This window comes from Bombina bombina, chromosome 1 (genome assembly GCF_027579735.1).
Source record: "Bombina bombina isolate aBomBom1 chromosome 1, aBomBom1.pri, whole genome shotgun sequence".
Lineage (NCBI taxonomy): Eukaryota > Metazoa > Chordata > Amphibia > Anura > Bombinatoridae > Bombina > Bombina bombina.
The window spans coordinates 613,741,908-613,762,259 of record NC_069499.1 but is presented as its reverse complement, the minus strand read 5'-3'; the positions used below and the strand labels follow the sequence as shown (position 1 = coordinate 613,762,259).

Genomic DNA, 20,352 nt, shown 5'->3' with positions numbered 1-20,352 from the left:
ATAAAGCCACCATAGAAGAGAATTTCTGGTCTCTTGATTTAGATTCAGAGTAGGGGACAAATCTGAGTAATCCCCATTCCACTGACTTAGCATGCATAATTGCAGCGGTCTGAGATGTAGGCGTGCAAAAGGTACTATGTCCATTGCCGCTACCATTAAGCCGATCACCTCCATGCATTGAGCTACTGACGGGTGTTGAATGGAATGAAGGACACGGCATGCATTTTGAAGCTTTGTTAACCTGTCTTCTGTCAGGTAAATCTTCATTTCTACAGAATCTATAAGAGTCCCCAAGAATGGAACTCTTGTGAGAGGAAAGAGAGAACTCTTCTTTTCGTTCACTTTCCATCCATGCGACCTTAGAAATGCCAGAACTAACTCTGTATGAGACTTGGCAGTTTGAAAGCTTGAAGCTTGTATTAGAATGTCGTCTAGGTACGGAGCTACCGAAATCCCTCGCGGTCTTAGTACCGCCAGAAGGGCACCCAGAACCTTTGTGAAGATTCTTGGAGCCGTAGCCAATCCGAATGGAAGAGCTACAAACTGGTAGTGCCTGTCTAAGAAGGCAAACCTTAGGTACCGGTGATGATCTTTGTGGATCGGAATGTGAAGGTAAGCATCCTTTAAATCCACAGTGGTCATGTACTGACCCTCTTGGATCATGGGTAAAATTGTCCGAATAGTTTCCATTTTGAACGATGGAACTCTTAGGAATTTGTTTAGAATCTTTAAATCTAAGATTGGCCTGAAAGTTCCCTCTTTTTTGGGAACCACAAACAGGTTTGAGTAGAACCCTTGTCCTTGTTCCGACCGCGGAACCGGATGGATCACTCCCATTAATAACAGATCTTGTACGCAGCGTAGAAACGCTTCTTTCTTTATCTGGTTTGTTGACAACCTTGACAGATGAAATCTCCCTCTTGGGGGAGATAATTTGAAGTCTAGAAGGTATCCCTGAGATATGATCTCTAGTGCCCAGGGATCCTGAACATCTCTTGCCCAGGCCTGGGCGAAGAGAGAGAGTCTGCCCCCCACTAGATCCGGTCCCGGATCGGGGGCTCTCGGTTCATGCTGTCTTTGGGGCAGCAGCAGGTTTCCTGGCCTGCTTGCTCTTGTTCCAGGACTGGTTAGGCTTCCAGCCTTGCCTGTAACGGGCAACAGCTCCTTCCTGTTTTGGTGCAGTGGAGGTTGATGCTGCTCCTGTTTTGAAGTTCCGAAAGGGACGAAAATTAGACTGTCTAGCCTTAGCTTTGGCTTTGTCTTGAGGTAGGGCGTGGCCCTTACCTCCTGTAATGTCAGCGATAATCTCTTTCAAACCGGGCCCAAATAAAGACTGCCCCTTGAAAGGTATATTAAGTAATTTGGACTTAGAAGTAACATCAGCTGACCAGGATTTTAGCCACAGCGCCCTACGTGCCTGTATGGCGAATCCTGAGTTCTTAGCCGTAAGTTTGGTTAAATGTACTACGGCCTCCGAAATGAAGGAATTAGCTAGTTTAAGGACTCTAAGCCTGTCCGTAATGTCGTCTAGCGTAGATGAACTAAGGTTCTCTTCAAGCGACTCAATCCAAAATGCTGCCGCAGCCGTAATCGGCGCGATACATGCAAGGGGTTGTAATATAAAACCTTGTTGAACAAACATTTTCTTAAGGTAACCCTCTAATTTTTTATCCATTGGATCTGAGAAGGCACAGCTATCCTCCACCGGGATAGTGGTACGCTTAGCTAAAGTAGAAACTGCTCCCTCCACCTTGGGGACCGTTTGCCATAAGTCCCGAGTGGTGGCGTCTATTGGAAACATCTTTCTAAATATTGGAGGGGGTGAGAACGGCACACCGGGTCTATCCCACTCCTTAGTAACAATTTCAGTTAGTCTCTTAGGTATAGGAAAAACGTCAGTACTCGCCGGTACCGCAAAGTATTTATCCAACCTACACAGTTTCTCTGGTATTGCAACGGTGTTACAATCGTTGAGAGCTGCTAAGACCTCCCCTAGTAATACACGGAGGTTCTCCAATTTAAATTTAAAATTTGAAATATCTGAATCCAATCTGTTTGGATCAGAACCGTCACCCACAGAATGAAGCTCTCCGTCCTCATGCTCTGCGAGCTGTGACGCAGTATCAGACATGGCCCTAGCATTGTCAGCGCACTCTGTTCTCACCCCAGAGTGATCACGCTTGCCTCTTAGTTCTGGTAATTTAGACAAAACTTCAGTCATAACAGTAGCCATATCTTGTAATGTTATCTGTAATGGCCGCCCAGATGTACTAGGCGCCAAAATATCACGCACCTCCCGGGCGGGAGATGCAGGTACTGCCGCGTGAGGCGAGTTAGTCGGCATAACTCTCCCCTCGCTGTTTGGTGAAATTTGTTCACATTGTACAGATTGACTTTTATTTAAAGTAGCATCAATACAGTTAGTACATAAATTTCTATTGGGCTCCACCTTGGCATTGGAACAAATGACACAGATATCTTCCTCTGAGTCAGACATGTTTAACACACTAGCAAAAAACTTACAACTTGGTTATAATCTTTTTTAGCAAAAAAACGTACTGTGCCTCAAAGAGGTACTAACGATTAAATGACAGTTGAAATAATGAACTGAAAAACAGTTATAGCATCAAACTTTAAAACAACAAAACTTTTAGCAAAGGTTTGTTCCCATTAGTAAAATAACAATAATTAAATTTGACATAAAAAATACAAAGCAACGTTTTTATTCACAGTCACTATAAGAATTCTCACAGCTCTGCTGAGAGAATTTACCTCCCTTCAAAGAAGTTTGAAGACCCCTGAGATCTATCAGAGATGAACCGGATCATGCAGGAAATATAAAAGTAACTGACTGGTATTTTTTGATGCGTAGCAAAGAGCGCCAAAAACGGCCCCTCCCTCTCCCACACAGCAGTGAAGAGAAACGAAACTGTCACAATTAAAGCAAAAAAACTGCCAAGTGGAAAATAATGCCCAAATATTTATTCACACAGTACCTCAGCAATGTAAACGATTCTACATTCCAGCAAAAACGTTTAACATGATAAATAGTTATTAAAAAGGATTAGTGACCTTTAACAGAGTAGTTCCGGTGAAATACCATCCCCAGAATACTGAAGTGTATACATACATGTCATTTTAACGGTATGGCAGGATTTTCTCATCAATTCCATTCAGAAAATAAAAACTGCTACATACCTCAATGCAGATTCATCTGCCCGCTGTCCCCTGATCTGAAGCCTTTACCTCCCTCAGATGGCCGAGAACAGCAATATGATCTTAACTACTCCGGTTAAAAACATAGTAAAAAACTCTGACAGATTCTTCCTCAAACTCTGCCAGAGAAGTAATAACACGCTCCGGTGCTATTTTAAAATAACAAACTTTTGATTGAAGTCATAAAAACTAAGTATAATCACCATAGTCCTCTCACACATCCTATCTAGTCGTTGGGTGCAAGAGAATGACTGGGACTGACGTAGAGGGGAGGAGCTATATGCAGCTCTGCTGGGTGAATCCTCTTGCATTTCCTGTTGGGGAGGAGTTATATCCCAGAAGTAATGATGACCCGTGGACTGATCACACATAACAGAAGAAAAATATATATCTATATACAATTATCGGGCTAATATTTGCTTTGATAACATCATTATATGAAGCATTTTTACTGTTTAACATCCCTAAGAGTGCTATAAAACAAGGAACTTCCTGACAGGTTGGTCCATAAACTGAAGAGTTATCATTGTTTGGAGGAGAAAGAGCAGCAGTATTGTGAACAAAAATTTTTTTTACCTGGCAGTGCTGGATCTCATCAGACAGGACATGGATCACAGACTGTGGTCCTCCCTTAGCGCCAAATAAATTTAGTTCATCTAGAGCTTCAAGTGCGGCCTGTGAGTGATACAGACAGATACTGAGAGAAAAATAATGACAAAGTAGACAATAAGTGTGCACAAGCGTCTGTGTAACAATGAAAGAGCTTTTTTGCAGTTTCATGGATGCCACATTTAGTCAGCTGTGATATTACTGTGGCCAAAATGACATGAAAGACATAATATGGCCTCATCAATGTCAGTCAACTTGCAGCTGGCTACAAACTCTGTTAATCCTTTGGAGAGCATAAAAGTCTACAATACCCTCACTAGGGTATAAGGGGTTGACCCTAGACCTAACACCAGTGTCGCCACTCTGGGTAAACCATAGCACCTATTACCATGATTACAGGCAGGTTAGAGAAAAGTAAAACAAACAAATGTGGGGGATAAACGAGCAGGGAAAGAGTAAGCTGGTGGAACAGAAATACTATACAGGGGTGGGGGGCAGCTTTAAGGTCTGCAGCTCTCGGTTACCTTAGCCATGCCAACAGAGCTGGCATTCAGTTCAGAGATGCCCTGGTTTGTCTTGTCTCCACGTTCCCACATCCCAAAATCCTGCACGGAACAAAACTGGCATTTCAGAGCTTATAATGAGACAGGTTTACATGTTCATCATAGGACCCATCTGTCTGTATCACTGTGCTTCCATGCATGTCACTCACCGCAGTCTTGTATGCTGCTTCAATGTAAAAGACTAAGTTCTGTATAAAAGACACTTCATCTAGTGTGTAAATGATATGAAGCCCTGAGAATCAGAGAAAGGAAGAGATCAGTTAGCAATGGTCGGACCTTTCTTCCAGCATCATTTACAGGTGTAAAGAAACTCTCAAGGCTGACGTACCCTCTCTGTTTATTTCTACATTTTACGTCCTCAACCCCCTCATAAATGTTGGTCTAAAAATTTCAGGAGTTTTTCACACTTTCCTTATCACTCTCATAAGTAAGCTTCATGAAGACAACTGGTAGCCTGAGGTAAGTTACCTGATGCTGTCATTTGTGCCAGGAACAACAGGAATATAGAAGTTGCATCCATCTGGAGGTGCCCCCACTGCTCATCCCCCACAACAGTGGAGCATGTTCCTGTATTATACTTGGCATGGAGTGAATCCTTGGTGCTCTGGCTGTATTTAAACTCTTCAACTTTTGGCATCTGTAATTAGAATTTTGAGATTAATATTATAATTATAATAAACTGAAAACATACATTGTTTATTGTATAATCATACACACATCCTGTCTGTTATGCGTATTCAGCCATGAGCAATCATGCAATGTCACTTACAATCAGTCATACAGTTAGTAAATCAGGGACAGGCGCAAAATGCCATTATTTATTTACACAGACATTCAGTAACTTACTGTCACATATACATCCCCTTGTGCAGCATCATACACATAACCATAAACACTGTCAGTTTCACACACACAAAAAGAGTAATTCTGCAAGAGAAGCACTTAACTACAAGCAAACAATGGCTAAGTAGCCTGCTCTCTAGCCAATCACCACCTGGGAGCAGCCCAATTGATCGTTTCGGCCTTCTGTGGGCCTCTCCAGTTGAGGTGCAGACATATCCCTCACGGCAAATTTGTCAATGGTCACCTTTTTTTTTTTTTAAGTGGGGTAAGCATTTTGCTTTTTAATGTTTGCTTCTTTTCCAGTGAATTCTTGTTTAAAAATTATTATATTGTAAAATTTGTATTGTTACTGTACACAACCAGGGCCACCATCAGGGGGTGAAAGGGGTGACTCCTGCCAGGGGCCCACTGGGCCAGGGGGCCCCATGAGGCAAGCACAACTAGTATTCAGAGTCAGACGGAAGATCATTTGCAGAGGAGGTAGGACTTGTTTTTTATTTCTTTGTGCAATTTCAGATTTTAACTTCAGTGTGGTAGTTGTATTGTGGGGCTAGGGGTCCATAAAAACACTTTTTTTTTTTTAGCAATATGAAGCAGTGTTTTGATGATTATTTGACAATGCTGTAGAAATTCTATATTTATTTAAAACCATGCAGAAATGTTTCCTCCTCAATACACAAATGGTAGATCTATCTATCTATACGCATATATATATATATACTGACGATCTACGTACCAGGATGGCCAACCACAGGGCGGCAATCAGAGCTGCAATAAAAAATGCAGATTCTCAACAACCTGTGGCTAGGCATTTTGCCAAACACCAGCACACCTTGAAGGATTTAAAATATGTGATCATAGATCATGTACCCCCCTACCAAGAGGGGGTGATAGGGGAAGAGTGTTATTGCAAAAGGAGTCTAGGTGGATTCACACTCTGGACACTCTGACCCCAAAAGGACTCAACACTTATCTTGATTTACAGTGTTGTCTATGATTATATATATAGAATTTGGTTGGTAACAACAACTTGCACATAATCTCTTTTCCTATAATGTTTTTCAAAAAGTCTTTCAAAAATGTTTTTCGAAAATGTTTTACAATGTTGATTATGTAATGATATACCCAAATTTTGTGTTTTCTCAGTGTGTTGTGGATTAATGTAAGGATTTATAGGTCTAAGAAGCTGAATAACATATGGGGAGCATGCAAAAAGTTAACCGTTTTAGTGTACAGTATTGTTGTTTACAGTGCTGGTTTGCAACCCATATTTTATATTTTACCTTGTTTTCCGTGCAGGCTTAATAGATGTGACATAGGAGGTGTAAGCACCTTGACCTGTCAGTTTATGTTATCATTTGCCCCATATCTACAGTGCGAATATTATGCAATCAGTATGTGATGAATTAAGCAGTAATATAGGTCCCTTAATGTATATATATATATGTATATATATATATATATATATATATATATAATGGATCGATGGTATAAATATCAATTAAGATTTTGGGGCATACAACAGATTATTCCGATAGGTTGTTCTGTATTCTGTATTATGTATATATGTGTTTAACCGTTGCTTAGTTACGGTATCCATTTTTTATTTTGCTTTTTCAGTTGGCCTGTTGGGGCTTCCTTAGTGCCGCCTGGCGCATGCGCAGTTGCGCTTGGTAGACGCTGTCAGAAGTTCGCCGCAGGCAGATCTGGACGTTCACATGTGGGTAAGAGGGTCTATATAGGGGTGTGTATTATATTGTTTCTTCATGTTTGACAAAGGGGGAGACCCCGAAACGTTACAGCTTATTAAATACCACTGAGGTGTTTTTTGCTAAGTCCTAAGAGTGCGGTCTCAATTTATTGTTATTTTATGTACACATGTACCGCACCTGGGCATAAAAACTTTGAACGTGAGTGCTTGGTGACTAGGATTGGGATATTATTATAATACACCACAGAGCACCCGGATCACGGAGGACTTCTACCCATTCTCAAACGTTCCAGCCAGAACAGCCTATCTGCTATAATGACAACTAATGCCACAGCTATAGACACTGAAAATGACGAGGAATATGCACATACTTTTCAATTTAGTGCAGAGGATGCTACACGCATAAGATTTGACAGTGGAGTAATCAAAACCCAGTGGGAAATACCCTTACATCTGTTTAATCAGATTCTAAAATTGAAAAAGAGGATAATTGATTTTAAACTTCATGGCTGTTACCTATCTGCTTACCATGAAAAAATGCATATACCAAAAGGATTCAGAATCAAAAATATGCCCACCATTGGCAGGAACAATCCTGTGTTTTGCACAAAAAATGGTGTGGCATATTGAATAAATGCTCATTAGATCTTATGTTACTTGTGATTGAAGAGACTGGAGCGACACTAAAAAGCCTAGAAATTGAAATTATCCAATTTGAAAGTGGACACTTAAGCAAACTGGAACAAGATCAACAGGAAGATTGTCTAACTAAGTTACAAAAACAACTTAAAGAATATGAGGATGCGCTAATAGCTTTTAAAGAAAGGAAGTGGGAGGCAGTCACTACCGACTATTGGGAGAGACGGGTATACCAGTGGACACTGAGCCCTGAGGAGAGGAATTACAGGATGATGAGGAGAAGACCTAGGTATATAAACCCAGAAATTTAACTACAATTGAGAGTTCTGATAACGCCACGGATAATGAAGCCCCATCAACTGCCACAGAATGGCAGAGGGAGGAAAGCGCACCTATGACCACACGCTCAAAAAACGGGGAGCGCCAAGACCCCACACGAGGAGGGGGGGCACAAGAACCGCCGGGAGAGGCAGACCACCCAGACACAATTGGAGATATTAACGGACAACATCATCAATCTAAGCAGCTATGAACTAAACCAGGAAGAGAAAAACGTGCTTAATAAAAGGTTTAAGTTTTGTGCCAACTACATACGCCAATGAATTTGACATGGTGGTTGATTCTTATAAATTTCAACAAACATTAAGACTAAAAGAATTCTACAAGAATACACCTACAGAGGCAGGAGTGAGACCGATTGAATTTAAGAAAAAAAGCACATTCGACCCTAGGAGCCAACAACCCAGTATAATAACTTATTCTAGGCTTACCAGTACAGAGATGTTGAATACCGTCAGGAACAACAAGTCAAGTATAAGACACAATTTGACTAAGAATGAAAGAGAAGCCCTGAGAAACTTGAAAGAAAATTCCTCAATTGTGATCCGTGAGGTGGATAAGGGGGGAGCCCTGGTTATCCAAGATTATGTGAAGTATAAAAGTGAGATCATGTCACAGTTGAATGATACCAGTGTATATGAGAGATTATCACATAATCCGACTAGAAGCTTTAAAACAGAAGATTGATGCATATCTCAACGAATTGAAAAAAGATGATCAGATATCACAATCATTGCGGACATATTTAAAGGTTGAACATCCCATCACACCGGTACTATATACCCTCCCGAAAGTGCACAAACATCCAAGTCAGCCACCAGGAAGGCCCATTGTGTCGGCCAGGGGTTCAATTTTACAAACTATTGCCACATACTTGGATAAAGTTTTGCAAACATTTGTGCAAATGATACCTTCCTACCTGAAGGATTCAATTGAACTCATAAAATTACTACAACATATGGTTGGTATTGAAGACACGGATTTACTGGTCACCTTAGACGTGACCAGTCTTTACACTGTGATCCCCCACAACTAGGGAATACAAGCAATCAGAAAGGAATTATTCAGACATCCTTATGTTGGACCATCCACTGAAGTATTGACACAGTTGTTGGAGTTTTGCTTAAGGTTGAATTACTTCAAATTCGAGAACCAGCACTACTTGCAAATCTCAGGAACAGCCATGGGCTCAAACGTAGCCCCAACATATGCTAATATCTTTTTAGGGGTATTTGAGAGAGAACATCCAGAAATATTTGAAGATGCCTGCATAATCCGGTTTAGGAGATATATTGATGACTTGTTGGTGATCTGGCGGGGAACACAACAGGATTTGGATGATTGGTTTAACAAACTAAATCAACTCTTCAGTGATTTGAAAATCACAATGAAAAGTCATCGGGGCTCCATTGATTTCCTTGATCTAAGAATTAATAAAATCTCTGGTAAATTGAATACAGAACTTTTCTCAAAACCTACTGATCGGAATTCAATGTTGTTATACACTAGCTGCCATCCAGCTGGCATAAAAAGGGCTTTACCTACTTCACAGTTTCGTAGAGTGGTGAGAAATAACTCTACGATAGAAGGTAAAGAACATCAGCTTAAGAGCATGTATCAAAAATTCCAAGAGAGGAAATATGATGATCATATAATTAATGAAGCTTATCAGCAAGCTCGTGAGATGACACAAGCACAAGCCCTATCTGCCAGTGAACAAAGAATGGCAAATCATGATGTGGATAGGTTAACATTTGTCACAGAATAAAGCCCTGACAAAAGGTCTTATAGGAACATACTTGATGAACACTGGAAAATTATATCAAGTGATAAAGCACTACCTCTCCAGGATACCAGACCGCCAAGAATAAGTTATCGAAGGGGGAAATCTTTAAGAGATATTCTGATGAGACCAGACATGGCACAGGCATATACAAGTTCAACATGGCTCAAATAAGGCAAGAAATTAGGTTGTTTCAAATGTTTGGGGTGTACTACCTGTAGTGCATTAACTCAGTGCACCGAGTTCACACACCCATGGACCAACAAAAGGTTTAAAATTAAATATCGTGTCACGTGTACAACTACCTTTATAATTTATCTTCTACATTGTATTTGTGGAAGATTTTATGTCGGAAAAACAACTGACGATCTACGTACCAGGATGGCCAACCACAGGGCGGCAATCAGAGCTGCAATAAAAAATGTAGATTCTCAACAACCTGTGGCTAGGCATTTTGCCAAACACCAGCACACCGTGAAGGATTTAAAATATATGATCATAGATCATGTACCCCCCCTACCAAGAGGGGGTGAAAGGGGAAGAGTGTTATTGCAAAAGGAGTCTAGGTGGATTCACACTCTGGACACTCTGACCCCAAAAGGACTTAACACTTATCTTGATTTACAGTGTTTTCTATGATTATATATATAGAATTTGGTTGGTAACAACAACAACTTGCACATAATCTGTTTTCCTATAATGTTTTTCATAATGTTTTTCAAAAATGTCTTTCAAAAATGTTTTTCTTAAATGTTTTACAATGTTGGATTATGTATTGATATACCCACATTTTGTGTTTACTCAGTGTGTTGTGGATTAATGTAAGGATTTATAGGTCTAAGAAGCTGAATAACATATGGGGAGCATGCAAATAGTTAACCGTTTTAGTGTACAGTATTGTTGTTTACAGTGCTGGTTTGCAACCCATATTTTATATTTTACCTTGTTTTCCGTGCAGGCTTAATAGATGTGACATAGGAGGTGTAAGCACCTTGACCTGTCAGTTTATGTTATCATTTGCCCCATATCTACAGTGCGCATATTATGCAATCAGTATGTGATGAATTAAGCAGTAATATAGGTCCTTAATGTATATGTATATAATGGATCGATGGTGTAAATATCAATTAAGATTTTGGGGCATACAACAGATTATTCCGATAGGCTGTTCTGTGTTCTGTATTCTGTATTATGTATATATGTGTTTAACCGTTGCTTAGTTACGGTATCCATTTTTTATTTTGCTTTTTCAATTGGCCTGTTGGGGCTTCCGTAGTGCAGCCTGGCGCATGAGCACTTGCGCTTGGTAGACGCCGTCGGGAGTTCGCCGCAGGCAGATCTGGACGTTTACATGTGGGTAAGAGGGTCTATATAGGGGTGTGTATTATATTGTTTCTTCATGTTTGACAAAGGGGGATACCCCGAAACATTACAGCTTATTAAATACCACTGAGGTGTTTTTTGCTAAGTCATTCGAGTGCGGTCTCAATTTATTGTTATTTTATGTACACATGTACCGCACCTGGGCATAACAACTTTGAACGTGAGTGCTTGGTGACTAAGATTGGGAGATATATATATATATATATATATATATATATTACATTCCAGTTAACTGACTCTTTTTGCAAGGACTTTCCAGATGCCAGGAGGCATTTTATCCAAGATTTTTATATCTGCATAAAATGTTATATTCTCAGGCTAAGATTGCTCAGTGTTTGAAATGAGACAGGTTAACTTAACACTGTTCAGTTTACACTACAGCTGACTTAATTTTGAAATATATACAAACAAGCCTAAATCCTGCATTTAACCAGATCTAAAGCTATGCGACTGAGTACCACAGCTTATGATTCCACTAAGACCATATATAGTACAGCATTTTCAATCCATGAGTACAGCTGACAGATGGGAACATTTGTACACCAGATTTTAAGTGGTGCTCTTCGTTGGGGGAAATGGGGGGGGAAACATATTTCAACCTTTCAAAGGTACTTCATCTACCCATTCTGACAGATCATTAATGTACAATTTTTAATTCACAGAAGTATTTTTGTTTGCACATTTACAAATTCTTTAAAAAGTGATCTCTTAATTTCTGCTATTTTTTATCATGCATGTCACACACACTGTTGATTTAGGGGATGGCAATGTGCAGACATTTTACCTCCTATGAGTGTTTCTGTGGGTGTCTCTGTTTATGTCTATGTGCTTTTGTTGGTGTCTCTATGAGTGGGTAAGTATTTTTTTTTTCTATGGGTCTTTCTGTGATGGTGTGTGTGTCTTTGTGAATTTTCTGTGGATGTCTGTGAGGGTGTGTGAGTATGTCTTTGTGCATTTTCTGTGGGTGACTCTGTGAGGGTGTGTGTGTATGTCTTTGTGTATTTTCTGTGGGTGTCTCTGTGAGGGTGTGTGTGCATGTCTGTGCATTTTCTGTGGGTGTGTCTGTGAGGGTGTGTGTGTATGTCTTTGTGCATTTTCTGTGGGTGTCTCGGTGTGTGTGTGTGTATGTCTTTGTGCATTTTCTGTGGGTGTCTCTGTGAGGGTGTGTGTGTGTATGTCTTTGTGCATTTTCTGTGAGTGTCTCTGTGAGGGTGTGTGTGTGTGTATGTCTTTGTGCATTTTCTGTGGGTGTCTCTGTGTGTGTGTGTGTATGTCTTTGTGCATTTTCTGTGGGTGTCTCTGTGAGGGTGTGTGTGTGTGTGTGTATGTCTTTGTGCATTTTCTGTGGGTGTCTCTGTGAGGGTGTGTGTGTGTATGTCTTTGTGCATTTTCTGTGGGTGTCTCTGTGAGGGTGTGTGTGTATGTCTTTGTGCATTTTCTGTGGGTGTCTCTGTGAGGGTGTGTGTGTGTATGTCTTTGTGCATTTTCTGTGGGTGTCTCTGTGAGGGTGTGTGTGTGTGTGTATGTCTTTGTGCATTTTCTGTGGGTGTCTCTGTGAGGGTGTGTGTGTGTATGTCTTTGTGCATTTTCTGTGGGTGTCTCTGTGAGGGTGTGTGTGTGTATGTCTTTGTGCATTTTCTGTGGGTGTCTCTGTGAGGGTGTGTGTGTGTATGTCTTTGTGCATTTGCTGTGGGTGTCTCTGTGAGGGTGTGTGTGTGTATGTCTTTGTGCATTTTCTGTGGGTGTCTCAGTGAGGGTGTGTGTGTGTATGTCTTTGTGCATTTTCTGTGGGTGTCTCTGTGAGGGTGTGTGTGTATGTATGTATGTCTTTGTGTATTTTCTGTGGATGCCTCTGTGAGGGTGGGTGTGTATGTCCATGTACGTCTGTGTATTTTCTGTGGATGTCTCTGTGAGGGTTGGTGTGTATGTCTTTGTGTGTTTTCTGTTGATGTCTCTGTGATGGTGTGTGTGTGTTATGTCTGTTTTCTGTGGATGTCTCTGTGAGGGTATGTGCATATGTCTGTGCATTTTCTGTGGGTGTCTCTGTGAGGGTTGGTGTGTATGTCTTTGTGTGTTTTCTGTTGATGTCTCTGTGATGGTGTGTGTGCGGTATGTCTGTTTTCTGTGGATGTCTCTGTGAGGGTATGTGCATAGGTCTGTGTGTTTTCTGTGGGTGTCCTTTCAGCCACTGCATGTTATCATATAGTTGGCATCTTCCTTGACAAAAAGATAATCAGAACTCCATATTTTGACTTGTAAAATCTCCTTTTTTGACAAAACTATAGTCTACCTCATTACTTGTCAGGTCAATGTAAACAAGTGCTGAGTGTCTGTGCCTGAGTGTGTGTGTGTGTGTGTTTCTGCTAAAGTGTCTATATGTGAATCCTTATGTGTGAGTGTGTGTTTCAGTGTATGAGTGTGTCTGTATGTTTCTATGTTTGTGTGTTACTACCGTTACAACATTTCCAAGTTTGACTACACTTAAGAATAAAGTACATATACGTTTTAGTCACTTGGTCAACAATTGCACATGTCAAAGTAGGGCTCTGATCAATGGTTAAGTAAGGGGCCCCAAAATTTTTAGTGGCGGCCCTGTACACAACAGTCTTATTTTTGTGATCATTGTGATGCTATTTATTTTGGCACATTGGGCATTATTGTTACACATAATGTGCCTCTTCTGTTTTCCTGTGTATTCATTATGTATTGTTTTGTACTTTACCTCGATTTAAAAATAAATAAATGAAGGAACACTTAATCCTTAAAGGATTTCAATAATCTGGGTTTGATAATCTTTGTGCTTCTCTTCCTTGAGAGGTTTATATCTTCAGGCACCATACAACATCTAAATGTAACATCTATGTAGACATACATTTAGTACAAAACTAATAAAGGTCTCTTACTGAACAAGTCTGAAAACAAATGTATCACATTTTTTGTAGAAAGCTTAGGACTGGATTTAAAGTATATTAATTATTTTGTGATTCAGACAGAGCATACCATTTTTTTAAAAAAGTTTCCAATTTACTTATATTATCAAATTTGTTTCGTTACCATGATATTCTGTGTTGGATACCTAGGTAGGGATCAGGAGCACTACATGATGGCAGGAAATAGCGCTGCCATCTAGTGCTCTTGCAAATGAATAACATTCTTGCAAAACTGCTGCCATTTTGTGCTCCAAAAATGGGCCAGCTACTACGCATACATCCCTGCTTTTTAATAAAAGAAACCAGTAGAATAAAGAAAAATGGATAATAGAAGTAAATTAGAAAGTTGTTTAAAATCGCATGCACTATCAGAATCATGAAACAAACGTGTTTGAGTAAGGTGCTCAAATGACCATACATACCTGCCTCATCATACATTGGAGCAGGCCTCTCATCAGCTTCACCACATTCTAAAAAAAGAAACCGTTATAAACATTAAAGAAATACAATTGTCTAATAGTGTAAAAAATACATTCAATGCTTAAGTAGCTAATCCTACTAAGTTGTTATGGAATAAATATATAAATCTTAAAACAGAAGAACCCAGAAATTCAAAATTAATTTTTTTTCCCCACAAAATCTTTACAAAGCGGATGCCCCAGACCTAAAACTTAAATCTGCTTTTTGGGATAAGATAACTACCCCTCAAAGGGAATTAGGTTCTCTAAATTAAACTAAGCTCCCAGCCCAGTTTATAAACTACTCACTACAATAATCGCAAAGTGATTAATGCCACACCTTAATAATATCATCCACGAAAATCAGACAGGTTTTATGTCCGGTAGCAACCCAGTGAAAAATATTTGAAAAGGTATGCTTACATAAGAATATTTTTGGAATAGAACTATAAAAAAAAACCAAAAAAAACGAACACAACAAAAAAACATTAGAGACACAGCCATTCTTACAGTAGACGCCGAAAAGGCTTTTGACTATATTTGTTGGGACCATCTGTTTTATACCTTAGTAAAATTTCGATTTTCTGGATGCTTTATGAACCTTATTCATTTACTAAATAAAAATCCAACCTCCTCTATTATAGTGAACGGTGTTACTACGGAACGTTTGGAACTAGAAAGAGGTACGAGGCAAGGCAGTCCCCTAGCACGCATTCTTTTCAACATCTCTTTAGAACCCTTGGCAATTTTTCTTAGACAACGCTTAACAGTTATTCAGTTTGGAAAACAAAACTTTGTATTAGCTCTGTACGCAGACAATTTGCTGCAATTTCTTAGTGATCTCCAGAATAGTCTACCAAAACTCCTAAAGGACATTAAACTCTTTGCGGCATTCTCCGGATATAAAATTAATTTCGGGAAATCAGATCTGCGATGGATAAGTAAATTGACACAGGGTGACATAGATCATCCATTTAAAGTAGTAAATCAAATTAAATATCTGGGAATAATATTATCCAGAAACCCCCAAGAGTGGTATGAATTAAATTTCCCCAAATTCTTTAATGAATGTATGAAAAAGTTGGGAGACTGGGTGAATTTACCAATTTCCCTTTCGGCACGCATTAGGTTGGTTAAAATTATCCTCTTACCCAAGATTATTTAATCAAGAATGTTCCAAATGTATTTGGAAAAATAAGCCACCTCTAATTGCGTTAAAGAAATTAATTTCTCCCAAAGAGGCGGCAGGATTAGCCTTTCCAAATATTAACCATTATAACATTTCGACCTTAGCCATATTTGGTGTTGACTGGATCTCTGAAAGGGAGTATGTTACTTTCCCGCTTTGTGAATCCAGTCTGATAGATCTATTTTACACTGCCAAATCCCCAAATTGCCTACACAGGTAAATAAGCTGGTAACAATTAAAAATATTGTTTTAGCCTGGCAGAAACTATGTACAAAGATAAAAATATCCCCCTTTGTATCAGAATATATACCAATTAAAGGTTCTCCTGAATTTAAACCGGGCTTTACATATAAAGTATTTGCAAGATGGAAGGGGAAAGAACTAATATGGATTAAACAAACAATTGATTACAATGGATAGTTCAATTAAGTCCTTTCATGACATTGCACTCCAATTTGATCTTCCCAAAGAAGATCATTTTGCATACCTACAAATTAGACACTATTGCAGAACTCAGAGAGAAATATGGAAGGGACTGGTTCTTGGGTTTATTGAAAAGTCTAATTACAAAATATTTGGTTGGATCACCATCCATTTCCCCATTCTACCGTATTTTAAATTCTGATAAAATACCTTTGTGACGGACACCGGCTACCCCGACTAGGTAGCTCCGCCAGAGGGGTCCTTAGTATACCTGGAACATGACGCTATGTAGCGGAGCAAAGTGATTATAGCAGAGCCTTCCCAAATAACCAGACAGAACCAGTATTCGAATGAAACAATGAACAACTTTATTGTGGAAACACACTGCTTATATACACCAACACATCTTGATAAGGAGTCTTATCAGACCCTCAGATCTCCAGTCATTCCCGCCGCTCCAGACAGGCTGGCGCCCCCTATAGTGTCCATTATCTTACAGACTCCCAGTGGTACAGAGGTGGCTATTACGGGGTGATCCCTGGGGAGCGGCGGCACTTCCAGGGTGTCATTTAAAAGCCCTTGCTCCCCAGATACTACAGTCCAAAAAGCAAAGTGATCCATTGCTGAGGGCCGGAGCTATGGGTGATCAAACGTACACCGGGATGGCCATGGGAAAATAGGAGTTGTAGGGGGGTCCGGAACCCCCAATTCCCAAGGGAGTTCCCTCCGGCAATCACCCCACCTCCTGCCCTCCCTAGGGGGTACCAGTCCCCAAAATAACGGAGCTCTGGGGTGAAGGGCCGCTGGAGCAACCTGGTGTGAATGTTAGCGGTTATTCTGGGAAGCGCGGCCGGCCGATAGTTCCAGGAGCACGGCTAGAGAGGGGCTGGGCGGTCAGAGATCAGCTCTTCCGTGAAGATGTAAAGAACACAAAACAAGTAAACCAAACGTCTGGGAGATCTTGAATGCTCTCAAAAGTCCAAATCCAGGGAAAAATTGGTGGGGGCTAGGTAGTAGGGGGTGGGGGTTTCACCTTGGCAGCCTGGTATCTGTGACAGTGCTCCCCCCTAAAAAGTCCGGCAGACCCGGCTAGATCCACACATGGGTCGGCCTGGGGCTGTCCGAGAGCTATCCCAATGCAGTTTGCCGGGAAAGTCAGTCAGCATTCCCATTGCTTTTTCCTGGCCGATATTGGATAGTGAAATTAAAGGGTTGCAAGGCTAAACTCCACAGCAACAGACGTCCATTGTCCCCAGCAACTCGGTTGAGCTAAACCAGTGGGTTGTGGTCCGTGAGCATGGTGAAAGCCCGTCCGTACAGGTACGGCTGTAGCTTTTTCAGGGCCCACACCAGGGCCAGGCATTCTTTCTCTACCGCCATGTAGCCTACCTCTCTGGGCAACAGCTTCCTACTGATATAGGCTACGGGGTGGTCATGCCCTTCGTCATCCACCTGGCTCAGTACTGCTCCTAACCCGAACATGGAGGCATCTGTATGGACACAAAAACGTTTGGTTGGGTTAGGAGCAGCCAGGACAGGGGCCGAAATAAAGGCTGTCTTGAGGCTTTGGAAGATGGTCTCACACTCGGGGGACCACAGGACCTGTCGGGTCAACTGTTTTCGAGTTAGGTTGGTCAGGGATTTGGTCAGGGCACTGTAGTTAGAGATAAACTTGCGGTAGTACCCTGCATAATCCTGGAGGCCATCCAGGAGGTGATCTACCATCCTCTGGAAGGTTGCAGGTGAATTATTTATCCCAAACGGCATGACTTTAAACTAGAATAGGCCGAAGGAGGTGATGAATGCCAACTTAGGATCTGTCAGTATCACTTGCAAAGGTCTAGGGTGGTCAGGAAGTTGCTGCGGGCGATCCTGTCTAGCAGGTCATCGACCCTGGGCATGGGGTAGGCATCGATTGTGGTTCTGTCATTGAGCTTACAGTAGTCTATACAGAACCTGGTGGTCTTGTCCCATTTGGGTACCAGTACCACCGGAGATGCCCAGGGACTGTTGGATGGTTCAATGACACCCATGTCCAGCATTTACCTGAGCTCGCTGAGCATATTTTCCCTAACTGCCTCAGGAACCTGGTATGCCAGCTGTCGCAGGGTGCCTTTCCCAGGGTCTCCACTCGGTGCACCGCTGCAGTGGTGTACCCAGGGGTTGTGGATAACATGTCTTGCGGGTTCCCTAGCACCTGCCTGACTTGCTCCCTCTGCCAAGACCCTAGCATCTCAACTAACTGTACGTTACCTACGCCTGGGGGCACCCTGTTTCGTCCTGGGAGCTCCGGCATGGGAAGACTCTCTGAGTCCTCCACAGCCAGAGCATGTTCACATGGAAGGTCCAGCGGACCCTGTCATCTGAGCATTTGGCTACCAGATAGGTTATGTCATTAAGCTGTTCTACTGTAGCCTGTCTGTTTTGACAGGCTTCAGGGCCAGGACCTTCTGCCCTACTGCCAAGGTCTGGTTACGGGCATTCTGATCATACCACCGCTTCTCCCTGCCCTGAGCAACCTAAAGGTTTTCTCACACCCTCTCGGCGAGGTCCTTCAGGTCGGTCCCTGAAGTTTAGGACATACCCCACAATGGAGTGCCCTTCCTTCCCCACTGATCCTTCCTAGTGGGCTCTCAATAGGTCTAGGGGTCACCTTAACCTCCAGCCATACACTAATTCAAAGGGGGAGAACCCAGTAGATTCCTGGGGCACCTCTCAGTATGCAAACAGTAGGTGCGGCAGGTATTTTTCTCTTTGTGAGAGGCTGAGCGCATCTTAAGCAACTGCTTCAGGGTCCCGTTAAACCTCTCACCTAACCCATTAGTCTGGGGGTGGTATGGAGCGCTATATAGGGGCTTTATACCGCACATCCTCCACAGCTGCTGGGTGAGCTCGGCAGTGAACTGGGTCCCTTGGTCGGAGATCACTTCCCAGGGAAAACCCACGCTGGCAAAAACCCACGCTGGCAAAAAGGTCATCCGCCACTGTCTATGCGTGGATATTGGGCAGGGGGATCGCCTTGAGGGACTATATACTTTTTCCCGGAGGGGCTGGGATGGGACAAGGGTCCAAAAATATCTACGGCTACCCTGCTGAAGGGCTCGACAATGATGGGGAGCGGGTGCAACAGGGCTTTGGGGTGGTCTCCTGTCTTGCCTACCCTCTGGCAAACACCACAGGTCCTGCAGTACTGCCTAACATCCCCTGGCAAAAAGAAGATCTGAGTCAGTTGGTAACAGGTCCTAGTGACTCCTAGATGTCTTGCTAGGGGATGTCATGCCCTATACGCAGCAGCTTGTACCGATATTACTGCGGTACCACCAGCTGGCGTTTGGGCAATGGCCCTCTCTCTGTAACCCGGTATAGGAGCCCTCTCTCCCACTCAAAACGGTACCCTCCTGGGCCCCTGGGTCAGCCCCATCCCTAGCACGGTAAGGAGCTAGGGTCGGGTCTCGCAATGCCTCCTGGGCGAATTCAGTGGGGGGCGCCCAGTAGATTTGGTCGGTGGTCAGGGTAGGGGTTGAGGCGGAGTGTCTTACCTGGGGTCCCCAGATCAAATGTGGTGGCCTGCCGTCTGGTTTGCTTGTGGGTGGTGACAGGGCAAGCATCCGGAGGGGTGTCCCATACAAAGGAGGAAGCGAGGTGTTCCAGGTAGTTTTCTAGCAAAACCTCCGCTGGCAAATGGTTCATAACCCCTACTTCCACAGCACGGAAGCCGGCACCCCAATCCAGGTGCACCTGTGCAGTAGGGATCCGGAGCACCGTACCCCCAGATACACGAAATGCAAGGGACTTCCCAGTTTGGTCCGACATGGTGACCATTTGTGGCTGGGCAAGGGCAACAGTTGCTCCGCTGTCTTGCAATCCCGGGGCCGGCTGGCAATTCATCCAGACGACCTGGCGGTGGTGTTGGCGGTTGTCTCCGGTGGCGGGGTTCACCTCATCTAGGACCTCTTCCTCTGCCCATTCGGTGTAATCCGCAAGGCCCTCCATGTCCAAGCAGTGGGTGGCGGCCCTGTAGCCTCCAGCTGGGGCCCTTACCCATTGAACCTGAGGGGGATTCTTCGGCTTCTCCCCTGCCGGGCAGTACCTTCGGATATGACCCATCTGACCGCACCCAAAGCACCCCCGGGGTGAGCTGGTCCCGGAGAGGTGATGGCGGGGTCTAGGGGTATCGGGGAGGTGCCAGGGGGCAAGCAGGGGTGGTAGAAGAGCGGGTCACTGGTTGCAGGTCCGGGTGGGCCTGACCCCAGATCATCCAAATAC

The 20,352-nt window shown here is 42.6% G+C and overlaps 1 protein-coding gene across 5 annotated transcripts in view; it reads right to left on the bottom strand.

The window, feature by feature from the left end:
- Positions 1–20,352, bottom strand: part of PHKA1 (phosphorylase kinase regulatory subunit alpha 1) — a 473,866-nt gene that overhangs the window by 401,913 nt on the left and 51,601 nt on the right. For all 5 annotated transcript variants that reach the window (XM_053698997.1, XM_053698999.1, XM_053699000.1 and 2 more), the window contains exons 4-8: positions 14,439–14,486; positions 4,857–5,025; positions 4,538–4,620; positions 4,350–4,430; positions 3,793–3,891 (exon numbers count right to left, since the gene is read on the bottom strand). In XM_053698997.1, coding sequence (XP_053554972.1) covers positions 3,793–3,891; positions 4,350–4,430; positions 4,538–4,620; positions 4,857–5,025; positions 14,439–14,486 — 480 coding nt within the window. The remainder of the gene's footprint in view (positions 1–3,792; positions 3,892–4,349; positions 4,431–4,537; positions 4,621–4,856; positions 5,026–14,438; positions 14,487–20,352) is intronic.